The sequence below is a fragment of the Cupressus sempervirens genome, chromosome 8, assembly GCF_028749045.1.
Source record: "Cupressus sempervirens isolate cs-2001-9-10 chromosome 8, ASM2874904v1, whole genome shotgun sequence".
NCBI classification, from domain to species: domain Eukaryota; kingdom Viridiplantae; phylum Streptophyta; class Pinopsida; order Cupressales; family Cupressaceae; genus Cupressus; species Cupressus sempervirens.
Genome location: NC_143125.1, coordinates 606,323,539 through 606,341,630, shown reverse-complemented (window position 1 = coordinate 606,341,630; position 18,092 = coordinate 606,323,539). Strand labels below are relative to the sequence as shown.

General features: G+C 32.2%; 2 protein-coding genes across 2 annotated transcripts; one reads left to right on the top strand and one right to left on the bottom strand.

The window, feature by feature from the left end:
* Nucleotides 1-7,231: 7,231 nt before the first annotated feature.
* Nucleotides 7,232-9,487, top strand: LOC149543887 (WAT1-related protein At5g07050-like). Its single transcript, XM_089796343.1, has 7 exons — nt 7,232-7,464; nt 7,586-7,648; nt 7,740-7,856; nt 8,105-8,351; nt 8,464-8,622; nt 8,841-8,992; nt 9,096-9,487. The coding sequence occupies exons 1-7, from the start codon at nt 7,277-7,279 to the stop codon at nt 9,304-9,306; spliced, it is 1,137 nt and encodes a 378-aa protein (XP_089652469.1). The 5' UTR covers nt 7,232-7,276; the 3' UTR covers nt 9,307-9,487.
* A 2,936-nt stretch (nt 9,488-12,423) lies between these two features.
* On the bottom strand, nt 12,424-14,624 carry LOC149543886 (WAT1-related protein At5g07050-like). The gene is made up of 7 exons (XM_089795851.1): nt 14,437-14,624; nt 14,210-14,272; nt 14,001-14,114; nt 13,242-13,488; nt 12,981-13,139; nt 12,717-12,868; nt 12,424-12,622 (listed from the first exon to the last, which is right to left on the bottom strand). The coding sequence occupies exons 1-7, from the start codon at nt 14,622-14,624 to the stop codon at nt 12,424-12,426; spliced, it is 1,122 nt and encodes a 373-aa protein (XP_089651977.1).
* Nucleotides 14,625-18,092: the final 3,468 nt, after the last annotated feature.

Sequence of the window (18,092 nt, the reverse complement as noted above, 5' to 3'; positions counted from 1 at the left end):
TGACTCTAGCCAGATACCATTTGAATTTTTTGAAAAGCTTCTAATTTATCCTTTAGGTAAATAATTTTCATCATTATAGAAAAATCATCAACAAATAAAATAAAGTACTTATCCCTTGTGTAGCTTTCTATACCAATAGGTCCACAAAGATCTATATGGACCAGCTCCAACACTTCTTTAGAATGATAGTTTTTTCTTTTAAATCTTCTCTTCCCCATCTTACCAATTTGATAATTCTTGCACATGCCCATGTCAGGTTTCTTCAAGCTTGGAATGCCTCTAACCCTTTTGTTCTTTCTTATGTTTACTAGGTTATCAAAGTTTACATGCCACAACCTTTTATGCCATAACCATCTTTCTTCTACTTATGCAAAAAAAATGAGCTTTCATTTAAATCTAGATAGAATAGATTACCTTTAATTTTCTTGCTAGTCCCAACTAGATTTTGTTTCCCATCTAGTAGATTGGCCTTTCCATTCATGAATTCTACCTTGAATCCAATGTTATTCAATTGAGCCACACTAAGTAGATTATGCTTTATTCCTTCAACCCAATAAGCATTATCACATCTGAGATCATTGGTTAGTGCAATACAAAATTTTCCTTTCACATAACATGGTTCATCATTTCCAAATCTAACACTTCCACCACCATAGTGTACCAAGTTCTCAAATTTAGATCTATCACTAGTCATATGGTGAGAAAAACCACTATCAATAATCCATGTAGTATTTTTACAAATATGTGAGATAAGGGCCATCTTATCATTCTCATCATCTAATTCATCCTTAAAAACAATATAGATCATTTTATCTTCTTCACTACTATTGAATTCTTTAGCGATGTAACAATATTTATTACCTTTGTCCTTGTAATCCTTTATCTTTTGAAGTCCTTCTTACCCTTATACTTGTCATGTTTCTATTCTTCTTTTCTTTCTCTGTTTGGACACTTTATGGTAATGTGACCAACTTCTTCATAAGAAGTGAAGATCAAAGGAATTTTTCCTTTGTACTTCCCTTTGCCCTTGAGAAATCTTCTTGCCAGTAATGTTTCAATGACTTCAAGATCTTCATCAAAACCATCTTCATCTTCATTATCAGATTGGTTTTAGATTTTGTAGCTTTCTTCTTGAGTGATATCTTGGCTTGAAATATAGACTAAAGGTTACTGACATTAGGAACATAATTATCACAATTATATAACTCAAATTTAGTCAACCTTCCCACTAGTGCATCCAAAGTTATATCATTCTTAGGATCACATCTAATCTCTTAAATTGATGAAACTCTAATTGCATATATAGGAAGAAGTGTTATGAGAACCTTACTTAACACTATCTCATCCTCTATGTTTTCTCCTGAGGCTCTGATTGCACACAAAATAGCTTTGATTCTTTCACTATATTTTGAAATGTTCTCATCTTATTTCATCTTCATTTGATCGAATTGACCTCTGAGACTTTCTTTCTTAGCTCTCCTTACATTGTCATCATCTCCATAGATAGCTTTCAACTTGATCCACATCTCATAAGAAGTACCATAGTCTTTATATTCATTAAATTTAGCATAGTTGCAAGTTGAGGCAATATGAATCATCATAATTTCATGATTCTTCTTTTCTATAATTTCTTCAACAATCATAGTTCTAATAGGTGCCACATACTTAGTGTCTAGGTACTTTAGGTTTCAGTCTCCAATGGTTTCCAAATGTAGTCTCATTAGTTGTTATCATGCCTTGAAGTTATCTTTGTTTAGCTTGGGAATCTCCCTTCTATAAGACATCTTGATCTTTAGCTTAGGTCCTTGTAACCTTCTTTGCAAGCACCAAAATCTCTGATACAAATTTTTGGAAATATAAGAGGAGTAACTGAGAGTGGAGGGGTGAATCATTTACCACAAAAATAAATCCTATATCCCTTAGATGTTAATACAGTAACTCAAACACTTGGTTAACATAGTAACTCAATTTACAATAACACTCATTGTCACTTGGTAAACACATGGTTAATACTTAATACATATACTATTACTGATTAACTCTGAATATGTATATCTTATGATATTAAGTATGATTAACCTTAATTAACTAAGTTGTAGAAACATAAAGAAAATAACATGAACACATATGACACTAGGATTTAACATGGAAACCCAATATGGAAAAAACCACCAATTGCAACTATTTAGTATCTTTCACTCTTTTGAAGTGAACTTTGTTAGGAAAGAACCTTGTTAAAGGTTACAAAAATCACTATTAGGTGTGACCCCATTAAAGGATTTAAATCACCCTGTTAAGAGTGGCTTTGTTAGAGATCTTTAGACACTTCAATCTAGAAATGCCACCTTGTTAGAGGATTTGACAAATAGCTATTAAGATAACTCCGTTAAGAGATTTGATACACTACTACAATTATAAGAGAGTAACAATGAAATGGCCTGATTGTTAATGCAACTATATTGTTGATTTTAGACCTCTATTCTAGCTTGAATACTTGATCCTCCTTCATAAGATAAAATTTGTAGCTTGGTCAACTCAGGATACTCTGCTAACCTTCTAATTCACTTTTATGATTTATCTTCTTAATCTTATGCTTCTCTCTTTTTCAATCCCACAAGTTGAACTTATATCATTTACATTGTCAAGTAGGCTTGAATACATTTACAAATATTCAATATTCATTCCATGAATTAGCTAGAACTAACAAAACAATCCATCAGACTAAATATTTTGATATTAGAAAATCCTTCATTAGCTACCCCAACTCGGTCAATACTAACTCAGAAATGATTTTCCTTCAAACTTCCTTTGGTAACTGAGTGAGCTTGGTTAACACTACATCCTAAATTGAATTCCCTTTGCTAAACGAGTGAACTTAGTTAACACTCATTCTGTGCCAACTTCTCTTTGGTGTCCAAGTGACCTTGCTAGACGCTATCCTCCTTCAAACTTCCTTTGGTGCTTGAGTGAACTTAGTAGATACTAACTCTAAACTTGATTATCTCTAGAATATTTGGGAGACATTGGAAACTATCTTCATCACCCGAGTAAGCTTGATAGACACTGACTAGTAAAGAGTTGACATTTTGTATAAAATCAAAGATAATATACAATTGAAAAAAAGTTTTTAACAACCTTATGACATGTATATATCTCCTATGTTTGATGTTTATGATTTGTACAAGTATCATGAATTTGATGATGAGTTGACAATACAGACTAATTAGCCTAAGAAGTAGACTAATGAGGTAGAAATTTTTTGGATCAAAGAGTTGGTAAGAGTATAATAAGAAAGTAATACTTTGCATATTTGGTAAAGTGGATGGATAGGGTAGTTGAAGATGTTGTGTTAATTTCTTAGTTTCAGTTAGATTTAGCTCAACAAGTTGTGACACACTCATGATTCAGGTGAATTATTTCTTTTTAACCCTAGTTGTCAGATGCATGAGTATCCTATTGGAAACTTACAATTGGAATAATTTTTTTTTTTCATTGATGTCAAATCTATTGATAAGACATATTGCTACCTAATCTAAGTATCATATCTATTTGATTGATGAAGAGGATTTGAAAAGTTTCTCATCATGATAGCACCTAGATTAAAGGTTAAGTTATGGAAAGGAAGTTACAATGGACATTTTATTAGATAGACTTTGATAACGCAAAGTGATTGTTTATGTCAAGAATCCTAAGAAAAGTCAAGCATTTAAGTATAAAATATAGTTGGTGCTGAGTAATGATAGTGGTAACTAAGCTATAGTTAGTGCTAAGAAAATCTAGTGTTAACTCAGAATTAGCATCGATCGAGAAAGACAGTTGATGTTGAGCCAGAAAGCCTAATAATGATTGAGTATTTTAGTGATGACTGAGTGCAAGAATTTAGAGATTGTTGAGTGATAGTATACAAATGAATTCAAGGAAATCATGAGATCAAGCCAAGTTAGTTGATTTCTTGGGAGATGTAAACCACATTGAAGATAAAATTGATGAGTTGTATCAATGAATTCAAGGCAAGTATTAGGTAAAGACCTAACAACAAAATTCTAGAGAAGTTTCTAGAAGAAGATCAAGGAGATGGATAGATATAGTGAATCAAGTTGAATTTGATCATAAACCCTAAGATCTACGGTGGATGTGGAATATGGTAAATCACAAGTTTTCTATTTAAAGAGATATAGATCCAAACAAATAAAAATCTTGAGTGTGTGTGTGTGAGAGAGAGAGAGAGTGTGTGAAGCTTGTATGTAAAGAGAGGCATATAGAGCAAGGTTGATCAGAAACATATGGATGTGAAGCTAAAGGAGAAAGCTTGCACATGTGATACTATTAATTATAAGTATATTAGAGCATAAGGCTTAAGCATTGATGAGAAGAGCTGACTGATTGCTTGAAGGATGTGTAAGAAAATCAAGATTAGAGATGTCATTGGAAGGCTTATTAGTAAACTAACATAAGGACCAAACATAGATTTTAAAATATGGAATTGATTGTAATCACATAGATCAAAACCTACTATTTTATTTCTAGTCATTGTAAATAGATTGTATTGAAATCCTTTTAACAAAGGTTGACCTAACAATCATTTGATGACTTAACAGTGTGTGTAAATCCTTTAACTAGGTGACATTCTAAATGGAATGATCAAAGTCCTCTTACAAGGCCACTCCTAAGAGGATGATTAAATCCTCTAACCAGGTCACATTTAATAGTATGTTTTGTAACCTTTAACAGTTTTGACTCCTAATAGAGCTCACTTTGAAAGAGTGAAAAAGAGTTACATGTTGATGGTGGTTTTTCCCAAATTAGGTTTCCATGAAAAATCCTAGTCTCAAAAATGTGATGAATGCTTTATGTGTTTATATTTGATAATGGTTTCATTATGCAATGCAAGTTATGTTTATGATAGCTTTATAGTATAGATTGAGCAACAATAGAATAAGAAGAACAATGAAGTGTTTATTGTTTTATTTTTCAAGTGGTATATATTGATCTTTGAGTAATTGGTTCACCACCCCCTTGCCCTCTCAGGTAGATATGTACTCAGTTATAATTGTCAACTTGTTTGGTGACTTCGTCACTAATTGGCTAAGTGGAGGTATTTTTGTCTTTGATCACTGAGTGGCTTGGATTCTTCTTTCATCAAGTGATTTTATTTATGTGTTCATTATTAAGTGCCTTAGTGACCTTTGTTATTTTTGTTCACTAATGTCTTTCACCAAGTTGTTTGTTGGATTCTCATTTGTGAGTCAAATTTTGTATTTAATTCAAGGTCATAATTTAATGTATTGGATTGATCATTAGATGTGTGTAGATTATTATTTCACCAACCTTCTCCATATGATGATCTAGAATCTTCTGTAAGTCATTTTGGCAATTATAAATAAAGGGTCTTGGTCTAGGTCTAAGGAAGGGAGGAGGATAATAGAGGAGGAGTAACAATTCCAAAAGGAGATTGTGGATCTCACATGCTGGAGGTTATTTCCTCTGTATTTGAATCATTGTATTTATCGTAACCCAAAAGACGTCACAACTATGCATGATGAAATTTGATGATCAATGAAAGATTGATGTTGTTATCTCCTTTCTAGCATTGTTCTTTTGTGGTTTCTTATGTTGTGTTAAAATAACAAGGTTGGATAATTCCTAGATGTGCCTTTCACTCTAGCTCTTGTCTCTCACTTGCATCAATTATCATATTTCACTTTATACTAAAGCTATGATTTGTCCACTTTTTTTCCATAAATTACATGCAAGTTAACAAAGTTGTAATTAAGCAACTTATTTAAATGTTGTCATTGAGCATTGATGTATTCCCACTTATGTTTGTTACTATTGATCCTTCATCTTCCTCTTTCTCTAAGTATAACCCCCATCTTCTAGGTCTTTCTGTGTTAATCTCTCTACTTGATGTAACAAAGAGAATTAACCTTAGACTTATTCACTAGCTATAAGAAAGGATTGTCATCCATGGGAATGGTTATCGCCTACCTTTTCATCCTTTTCTTTTTTACTATGTGGAGTATAAAGTTTTGAGAAGGCTATTGAAGGTACCTCTAGTCGTTTGATTCTAATGAGTCCTTGCAATTTACTTTATTTATTTCACTTATTCATCCGATTGAAGAAGATAAAGATAAACATTAACATATAGATAATAATACATGAGACATTCCCATGGAATGTCTAGAACTCATTGATGTATGTAGTAAAGTGGATAACTAGGCTCTTCCTCTATCTACTAATATATTCACCACCTTGCAATTTTCTTTGTGTTTTTAAGTCTTTACAAACGTACTAGTCTTTTAAATGATAATATCGACTCACATTAGAAAGCCAACTCAATAAATCCTCACAATTGACTTTATACATTTCACTTGCTGATTCTATTGAAAAAGATAAAGATAAAGATGAACATAAACCAAAAATATATATATATAATCAGTCGACAACTCATTGATATATGTAGTAAAGTGGATGAGTAGAATCCTCCTCCTCTATCTAGAACATTTTTTTCCACCTAGCAATTTTTTATAAATATCTTAGCCTTTACGAATATTAGATTTTCAAATGATGATATAGCTCACATGACAAAGCCAACCTATATTTCAATTGTATGCTGACAAGTGTTGGACACCAAAAAAATCACTAGAGTAAATAAAATTATTTAATATTAATTAAGCTCCTTTCAAGAAAAGAAAATGTGTTGATCGTGTAGAAATAATTGTGGTTGAGTCTGCAGCATGCTAAATGTATGGTCGATAAAGTTATTGAATGACGAAAGAGGATAAAATTCCATATCGTGTCATATGTGCCTTTTTAATTTTTGGTCATTTTTTGCACTCTTCCTTCGCCACATTTTTTTTTGTTGGATTAGGCGAGTCGAAACCGTACACACCATTCATCACGATAGTGCAAATGCTAACTGAATCATTTTCACGTATCTTCATTTTCCTTCGCTCTTTTTCGCTTTACGTCAAATATAGTTTTCCTTACATCATTTCTTAAATACTTTTTCAGTCCATATGTTAGGTTATAGAAAATCAACCCACTCCACTATAGCGATATATTGTGTTGAAATACTTTGCGTGATGAGATTTTCTTATATTAGATGACTGTACCAGCATTAGCATCTTTTAATACATGTTTTGTCCCTCCAATGCAATGTATTTCATTGTTTATAAATACATGGGCATATTGTGTTATGAAGCAATGCACCACTCGTAATACAATTACTAGTACTACTTTGAAAGTAGTGGAGTGTTAGAAACTTTTGAGTTCAATGGGAATGAAGATGTTTGAAAATGGGAGGCCTTACATAGCAATGACATCATTGCAGTTTGGATATGCAGGGATGGCCATTCTCACTAAGGTTTCTCTTAACAATGGGATGAACCACTTTGTTTTGGTTGTGTACAGACACATTGTTGCTACTCTTGTTCTTGCTCCATTTGCTTTCTTCATAGAAAGGTATACTTACTCATTTCATTAAACACTAATCAAGAAAAGTTTTTTAAGGTATTAATCCATTTAACCAAAAGTTTGTTTAGGGATTAATCCATTTAACCCATTTTGTTTCCATGAATTGCAGGAAGGTTAGACCCCAGATAACATTTAAGATATTCTGTCAGATATTTGCATTGGGTTTATTAGGGTTTGTTACTTGACACCATTTCCTCCTATTCTCCTTGATTCATGCATGCCTATGATGTCTTCTAATCAAAGATGTGATTGAACATTTACAGGCCTGTGTTGGATCAGAATTTCTACTACCTGGGTTTGAAATTTACTTCTCCTACATTTGGTGGTGCTATGAATAACTTGCTTCCTGCTACGACCTTTGTGATTGCTTTAATCTTTAGGTAATTAATCATCATTTAATCTACATATTACTACCATTTCAAAATGGTAAATGTTTTGAAATAATAATAATAATAAGATAATTTGTTTATTCTTTGATATGGAATTTTTTTAAATTTATATTAAATTAGATCTTATGTTTTTCCTATGAAAATCTAATAACTTTGATAAAATGATAAATTGTATTATTTCATAGATATTAGTTTAGAAACTATTCAACATGAAGTGAGATGTTCACTATATGAAACAGAATGGAGAGGGTGAAAATTAGAGAGATACGCAGTCAAGCTAAGATAGTGGGAACAATAGTGTGTGTGAGTGGAGCAATGCTAATGACTTTATACAAAGGAGCTCTTATTCCCATGCCTTGGTCTTCACATGGCCTCCATCATTCTTCAAATAGTGCTTCCTCTCATGACAGTAATAGTGATATGATTAAAGGTTGCCTATGTTTAATCATTGCAACACTTGCTTGGGCTGCTCTCTTTGTTCTCCAGGTAACTAATGCCACTTATTTGCCATACGCAGTCTCTTTCTTCAAAGATAAAATATAAAATTTATTACATTCTTGTTTTGTGTTGATCTAATATAATGATTTGTTCAATTCAGGCTTCTGTTCTTAAGAAGTATTCTGCACAACTTTCTCTTGCCACCTTAATATGCTTGGTGGGCAGCTTACAATCAATTGCAATCACCTTAGCTGTTGAACGACGTCCTTCAGCGTGGGCAATTGGGTTTGATATGAATCTTCTTACTGCTGTTTACTCTGTAAGTCTTCATTATTAGACCAACCTTCCCATCTAGTTATTCATCTGATAAGATTTTATAGATAATATCTTGTTACTTATAATGTATAGATTTTGAATAAATTTCAAATTGTATTATTTAATGTTTAAACTAAACTGACGTATACATTGTACTGTAGGTTATATTTTCTAAAGATGTTGGTACTAATTTATTGGTTCTACTGTTATCAATGAATGCAGGGAGTGCTGGGCTCAGGAATTGCATATTATGTGCAAGGTTTATGCATGAGAATAAAGGGGCCTGTATTTGCTACTGCATTCATTCCACTGACTATGATCATTTCAGCAATCATGGACTCTATCATTCTTCATCAAAACATCTATTTGGGCAGGTTTGTTTTTCAGCTATTTGTTAATTGAATAATAAAATGTATAACATATTATCAATTTTTCATTTATTTGTCTAAGCTCATTCAGGAATTTTTTTGAATGCAGTGTGATTGGAGGAGTGGTTATTGTAATAGGATTGTATGGTGTTTTATGGGGAAAAGTGAAGGATGCGAAATTAACTAGCTCTGCTGGCTCAGAAATGCTACCCACATTTCATAATGAGAACAACGGCATTGAATCTACAAAAGCAATGGACGTACCTATTGAAGCGAATATTGCCTTGAACGTGCAGAAAACACAACCCTCCACAGTATGAGGAAGACTATCTCTGGAGGCATTCAAACTTGATGTACGTTATTTTGTTGGCATAGTCAAGGATGAAGAAAATTATATAAATATGTATTTCACGTTTGTATGTACCCTTAAATGTGAGTGGACTGTTGAGAGCAATACTATCGAATATAAGGGGTGAATGGAAATCAGACTTTTAATATGAACCTTAAGTTATAATGGGTTAACATTATATTTTATGTTTGAAGAGGCTTTGATTTAATATCGTGTACTTTCAATTTAATTAATAGTCATGTAGGGTATGAGAAACACTATTACTGGTCCTGTGAATGCCAATCTTTTTACGTGTATTGTTATAGTAAATAAACATTTTTTAACTATAGAAAAATATATTGTTATATTATTTTCATTTTGAGATTTTTTTTCAAAAAAAATCATGCAATACTAGTTTATTAATATTTTAGTAGTTTGTAGGTAATATATTTAATACAAATAATTACAATTTTAAAATTAAGACAAATTTTAATGGATGTTCATGTATGTCAATTTTATTATACAATGTGAGTTAGCTAACAGTCTTGTAGCAATTCAATCAATCCCATAAGTACTTTTATTTTGATATTTTCATAAATATTTAGTTACAATATTATCATATTCATTGATCACCTTGTGGTTATACTCCAACCTTATATTGTTTCAAGTCAACCTTCTTTAAATTTTAGTTCTTCTATTGCTAGAAGTGCATGTACCTTCATGAATGACCCCTACTTCTTATGAGTATTTATTCTTCTACTATAACCTCTTGTTGATAGAAGCCTTTGATGGGATTACTAAGGCTACAAATAGATACCTATTTTGTACACGATTTTATCCTAGATTCACTCCTTAGAAACAATGGTGTTTAGTAAAGACCTATAATGGCTACAATTGCACTTCTAAATGATTTATTTTGTACCTCTATTATTTTTTATTCAATAATCCCTAGGTAGTTATATTGTATTGAAGAGTATACATTTCGTTGAAGTTGCTACAAATTTTATAGTGATCTCTTTTATTCCTTTTACTCTTCTAACAACTTACTTGTGTTACTATCTCTTATCGTCACTTGCAACCATATATGTGTCCCACTCTTGATCTAATATAATGGGATTGAACATTCCAAAGCTTCTCTAGTAAGTGATTTTCTTGGTCCATAATCTTTTGTCTACCTCAACTAGCACAATTTCTTTTCTTCTTCACTGTACACTTTTGTATCTATATTTCCTCTTTACAATATACTAAATAAATAATACTTGATAGGGAGATTCTTCTCTTTTAGACTAAACTATGACACTATTGTTATAGTTTGAAAGACAAATATCTAATAGGTACATGCAAATTTAACTAATAAAGAAAATGGATAAAACACATTGTAATAGAAGAAGATGATGATACAAATATTTAACATGGTTCACCCAATCTCAAAACATGTCTACCAAACAATAAGTTCAATATTATTTTCTAGTAATTCAATCTAATTGTATACTTATTTATTTCAAGTTGATTTTTTTCTGAGAAAATAATTTAAGCTAACTATTTTTTTTGACAAATATTTTATCTTTTACCTTATTAGCCAATTCATCTTCGATGTAGAGTACCTTATTTGTATATGTGATTGATCAAAACTTACTCAAAATACTCTATGTATTTTTAAATTACTTCCAATTGTTAATGAATCCTCCAATTTTGTGTGAGCTTCGATCAAACTATATTTACCACTATTGTGGACTCCGATTCAATTTACAAATTTTTAATGTTATGTTGTAGACATAGGACAAATCATGATAAGAAATACTTAAACTCTACCATGTTGTTCATGTCCATTTCCAATAGGTTAGCTAATCTAGCAATATTTTCACATTAAGAATGTATGAATCATCCAACCACTTAAGTTCCAAGGTTTGCATGTGAGGATCCATCAAAGCTTAGTTTCTATCATTCCATGTTTGGTGATTGCAAAGTGAAATTTTATCTATCTTTAATACTGGATTGAGGACCTTTACCTAACACTTGGCAATCCTGAAAGCCCAAAACATATGTTAATCATAGGTTCATCCCACCTAATATATATGATCCATAGGTTTCCACATAGGATTTTATTAAAAATTTGAAGCGATATTTCCGAAAGAAAGATGTTATCTTTTTGGTAATTTTGAAATCCAACCCAATTTATAAAACAATGACTACCATGATTCTAATGAGAAGGGACATGTTAGTAGTAAGTGATTAGCATCATCTTCATGATTGAGACATAGGTGGCAAAATAGACTCTAGAATATAAATTTCATATACCTGGCCACTGTCAAAATTTTATCATGCAAGGTTGCCCATGAAAGAGTACTTAATATTGGAAGAGATTCTTTGTTCCAAGAGAATAGGTTGTCTGAGATGTTTTGAGTTGATTTTGTTAATGAGAATCCATCTTTTACTTTTCCTTCATATTATATTCCCTCGATTTTGCTCCATTCCATATGATTGTATCTTGACCAAGAAATTATTTTTTAGTGAATTGACATCATTGCCAAGTATAGCCTAATTTTTTAATGAATCAACATTTAACATTAGACAAGTGGACTATCATTTGTGGATAAGCCAATTTGCATTTATTTGTATTATTAGATAATAAAATCTCATTTCTTATGTGAAACATCCATTAATAAAACACGTAAAATTACAATTCCTTATAGATCAAAACACTATTTTTAAAATTATTTTATATAATAATAAAAAGAAAGTAACTTAAAGATAATATAGTACACTATTATTAATAGATCCATACAATCTTTTTAGTTATTTAGAAAATTATACAATAATATGATCAATTCCAAAATGAATTGATCATATACAAATTGACATCATGCCTATACTTAAACCACTATTATCTAAAACCATACTACGAATCGTCAAATAACAAAACCTTTTCATTTTCACTCATAAGAGTAGCTAAAGCACTCTTAAAACATTCTCATATCAAACCTGAGGAGATCTTAAATCGAATAAGAGCTGCATGCAAAAGTGGTTTCTTCATCCTCAACTACACCTACCGAGTAACGTACACCAAGATAAAATATAGAAATAGTTTTCGTCATACCGTAGATTAAGGTTATGCGTTTATGTTGAATGTAACACTGTCATCAACAGGGATCTCACCCTTTTCTATACACCCAAGGCGGTTCTCATCATTATCCGAATGACATGTTGGGAGAACCTCAGTGCTGTCAAAAGTGGGCAGCTTTGTGTCCATAGCTTTACCCCACAGAACACCATATAATCCTATTACTATCACCATTCCTCCTACAACACTGCATTCAATTTGGTTCAATCAGATCAACTTATCTACATAGTCTTATCTATATATATGTGTGTGTATTTAAACAATATAGAAGAAAAACAAACCTGCCCAAGTAGATGTTTTGGTGAAGAATAATGGAGTCCATAAATGCGGTAATTATCATAGTCAATGGAATGAATGCAGTAGCAAATACAGGCCCCTTTATTCTCATGCATAAACCTTGCACATAATATGCAATTCCTGAGCCCAACACTCCCTGCATTTTTTTAATAATATTAAACCCTAAATATTTCAAATGGACAACCATTAACATTATAAACATCATATAGTAACATTTCTGATAGGGAGACTGAACAGCGAAAACTTACAGAGTAAACGATAGTAACAAGATTCAAGTCAAATCCAATTGCCCATGCTGAAGGACGTCGTTCAACTGCTAAAGTTATTGCAGTTGATTGTAAGGTGCTCATCAAGCATATTAAGGTGGCAAGAGAAAGCTGTGCAGAATACTTCTCAAGAACAGAAGCCTGATATCAACAATTCATTGTATTAGACCAAAAAAGAACAAGAATATACTAGTAAAAAATGAACTATTTGCAGAAGAGATTAAAACAATTTAATTTTGTTACCTGAAGAACAAAAAGGGATGACCAAGAAAACACTGAAGTAATTAAAGTCAGGCAACCTTTAATCATCTCAGTATTATTGTCATGAGATGTAGCACTATTTGAAGAATGATGATGATTATGTGAAGACCAAGGCATGGGAACAAGAGCTCCTTTATATAAAGTCATGAACATCGCTCCACCCACACATACTAGTGTCCCTACTATCTTTGCTTGGCTGCGTATGTCTCGAATTCTTATTCTCTCCATTCTGTATAATAAAACTAATAACCTATGTTTAGAAACTCTTATAATTAGAAAAATGTAATGACTGACATATCATCATGTCATATATGCTTGTAGTCAAATACTAGCAGAACATTACTTTAGCAATGCACCATATTGATAATTGTACTATATATAGCTTCCCATAATTTTTTCTTAAAGATAACTGATGTGATAGTAAAAAATAAATTGATCTTTGATTAGTTAGTATCTATATAGATAAGATAACTAATGAAATGGTAATCCTGCCCAAGAGATTTTTGTCTGTCCGTTTCGGTAGACTCAAATATCATATTTTGCAATGATCTTACATGAAAACCAATTTGATAGCTTATTCCTATTAGAGAGTAGTCTACCGTAATCTATCTTTTACTATTAAACTGGACAATTATTAACAATCTAACAATTTTCTTACCAACCAACTATTCTTATCATGTCTCTTAAGCCATTTGCTAGTAGAAAATAATAATCAAATCTAAATTAAATGATGATAGTTACCCGAAGATTAGAGCAATCAAAAACGTGGTAGCAGGAAGTAAGTTATTCAAAGCAGCACCAAAAGTAGGGGAAGTAAACTTCAAGCCCATGTAATAGAAAGATTGAGTCAAGGGCCTACAAATATTTCATCAGCATCCATATAAGTGGACATCATTACAATGTAAAAATCGGGAAAATAAATGAGAAGCGAATGAAGGCACATTGCTTACCCCAACAAACCAAGTACAACTATCTTACAAAATATTTGAAATGTCATTTTCGGTTGGACCTTCCTGCAGTATATAAAGTTATGGGCAATGCCTATTCAAATATTAGGATGTATATTTAACCATATTATCAAGTTGTACATATGATCATATTGGTCAAGATCAATTAAAAAAAAAAAATATTCTGATATCTAGAAAGACAATACGGACTCAATCAAAGAAGTATATACCTTTCAATCAAGAAAGCAAAAGGTGCAAGAACAAGTGTAGCAACTATGTGCCTATATACTACCAAAACAAATTGGTTCATTCCACTGTTAAGAGAAATCTTAGTAAGAATGGCCATCCCTGCATACGCAAACTGTAGGGATGTCATCGCTATGTAAGGCCCTGCCTTCTGAAGCATCTCCATTCCCATTGAACTCAAAAAAGTTTCTAACACTCAACTCCTTTCAAAGTATTACTACTAATTGTATGATTGCAAACTTCACCTAGTGATAACACATTATGTCCTCATTTGAGAAAGAAGCAATATTTATAAACAAAGAAATGCATTGCAATGGAAGGACAAAACAACCATTCATGTAATAATGACAGTCACTGAATTTATGAAAATGTAATCATGGCCGATGTTTGACGGCATATAAATCACTTTATTTAGTGGATTGATTTTATAAGAATATGTTTCTCTTTTGAAGTAAGAGGTGAACTGAAAAAATATTTAAGAATTGATGGGAGGAAAAATATGTTTGAGGAAAAGGAAAGGAGAGCGAAAGAAAATAAAGATATGTGCAAATGACTCAGTTGGCTTTTGGATTGTTGCGAACGGTTTCGAGTTGCCAAATGGTACATACAATGGGTTGATAGGACAATGTTTAATTGTGTCAATTTTGTTGTTTATTTTATTTTCAATCTCTTTAGTGGTTTTGATTTAGTCTCACTTTCTATCTAAATGGTATTAAATTGCGGCAGGAGGGCTCAAGAAGGGAATTTTATCTTTCTGGTGTCATACAACGAAATTTATTATTGGAGTGCAACTTTAAAATATGCTGCAGAATCAACCGCCCCATTATTTATACACAATGAAATAATTTTAAATTAATATGAAATCGTTATAAATTTGTTTTAATGGTCCATGGCTTATTATTGTTGGTAATATCATTAACAGTTCGGTAGGTTAGGAAGATTTTATCAAATGCATTGTTTTACTTGAGTCATTTACATAGCAATAGTATAATATAAGAGAGGAATCTCATAAAGTATAAACTACCATAGTAAAAAAGGAAAAAAAGAATGAGAAAAGATGCTTTGAGAGAGAAAACATTATCTATTTTATATATTTTTTTATAAGATGAGCAGTAAGAGGGTGCTGGCCCATGGTACTAATAGAGAGCACACTGGAAAGGGTTGCCACTAGTTACTATTAATAGCACATCAACAAAAATTTAATCTATAACTAGTGACCAAATACTGGGTAAAAAGTACCTAGGGTCTACCTATATGATAGACAAAGATTTGGATGTGAGTAGACTACTAGACATAGCAAAAATTGCCATCGACCAACATGAGACAACCCCCCACAAAAGGTGCAAGCTCTCACCAAAAATGAAAACCAAGGACCATAACGATTTCTTTAAAACTGCTAACAACCACTTGATCAAGAAAGAAAAAAATGGTAGAGAGAGACACTTACTTTCAACACTAAAGGAAGAGAGGCAAATGAGAACACATTGCCCATCACCCAAACTAAAGAGATCAAAGAAAACTTTAGGGATCGACCTTAATAGGAGAAACAAGTTGAATGAACAACACCAAGGAGAAATCATTAAACCTCTATCCATCAATGTGAAAAAAAAAGTCAGCCTAGAAGATCTCCACTGCAATAAGAGATCTATCAATTTCAAAAAACATAAAACTTGCTAATGTTGCTTTGGAGGAACTACCTGATGGTCTCCCATCCAAAAGAGATATTCAGCATCATCTTGATTTTATTCCTGGAGCAAATTTTCCTAACAAAGTAGGATATTGGTTGAATCCAACACAACATTCATATTTGAATAAACAAGTGACACAAATAATGCAAAATGATCTAGTTAGGGAAAGCATGAGTCCATGTACAATACCTACATTGTTGACTCCAAGGAAGGATGACACATAGAGGATGTGCGCTGATGGTAGAGAAATCAATAAGATTACCATTGAGTACCAATTTCCTATTCCTAGGATAGAGGACATGATGGATGAATTAGTGGGGGCTAAGTACTTCAGCAAGATTGATCTCCAGAGTGGCTACCACCAGATCCACATTCAAGAGGGAGATGAATGGAAGACATCATTTAAGACAAGAGATGATTTGTATGAATGGATGGTTATGCCTTTTGGGATTTCAAGCATGCCTAGTACATTTATGTAGTAGATGAATACAATGATGTGACCTTACATTGGTAAGTTTTTGTAGTTTACTTTGATCATATTTTGATCTATAGTAGAAGCAGTGAAAAACACTTACAACATCTAAGGATCATCTTGAGTTTCTTAAGGGAGGAAAAGCTCTTTGTGAACTTGAAGAAATGTAGGTTCATGCAAACTAGTTTGACTTTTCTAAGCTTTGTCATTTCTCAAGCTAGTGTCCAAATGGATCTAGAAAAAGTAAGAGCAATCCTAGAATGGCCTAGACCTTCCAATATTTAATAGGCTTATGAAGTTTTCATGGATTGGAAACTTTCTACCAAAAGTTTATATTCAAATTTTTAGTAATATTTGTAGCACCCATTACAAACTATAGCAAAGGAAGGGAGTTCACATGGACATTAGATGCTAAAGAGAGTTTTAAATTCTTGAAGAAAAAGGTAACTAACAATCACATATTGGTACTTCCAGAGTGTGATGCTTCACATGTTGGGATAGATGTTGTTCTTAGCCAAGTAGGTAAGTTCATGACCTTCTTTAGCAAGAAATTGAATGAAGTAAGAAAGAATTATTCTACTTATGATCTAGAGTTATATGGAATTGTTCATGCATTAAGACACGGTCCCGTATGAGTTTGTGTTGTTTACTAATCATATTGCTTTGAAATATCTCAATACACAAACGAAGTTGAATAGTCAACATGCCAAGTAGGAATCTTTCTTACGGGGATATACTTTTTTCTTGAAGCATAATCTAGAAAAAAAATTAGGTTGCTAATGCCTTGAATAGGCATGCTACACTAATTATCACAATGGAAACTAAGGTCACTGGTTTTGATGCTATTAAGACCTTATATGAAAGTCATGATGATTTCAAGGAAATTGTAGAACAGCTAAAAGCTTGATCTTCTAGTAGGTTGGATTGTGTGAAAGGTGACTATTTTACATAGATGGTTACCTCTTTAAGGGTAAACAATTATGTATACCAAGTAGATCCATGCGGGAAAATATTATCAGCAAATTTCATAGTGGTGGACTAGGTCAACACTTTGAAAAGGACAAAATAATAAACTTGATTGAAGATAAGTATTATTCACCCAATATAAAGAGGGACATCACTAAATATGTGGCAAGGTACAAAATCTATCAAGTGGCTTAAGGACATTCACAGAATATAGGATTATACATATCTTTACCAGTACCCACTGAACCATTGATTGACATGAGTATGGATTTTGTATTAGGTATCCCACACACTCAATGAGGTAATGATTCTATTTTTGTGATTATTGATCAGTTGTCAAAAATGGTCCAGCTTATTGCTTGTAAAAAGACCAACAATTCAACTAGAGTAGGAGAACAATTATTCTAAGAAGTTGGTCATTTACATGGCCCTCCAAAGACCATTACCTCTGATAGAGACACTAAGTTCTTGCACCATTTTTTGAGGATTCTTTGGAGTAAATTAGGAACACAAT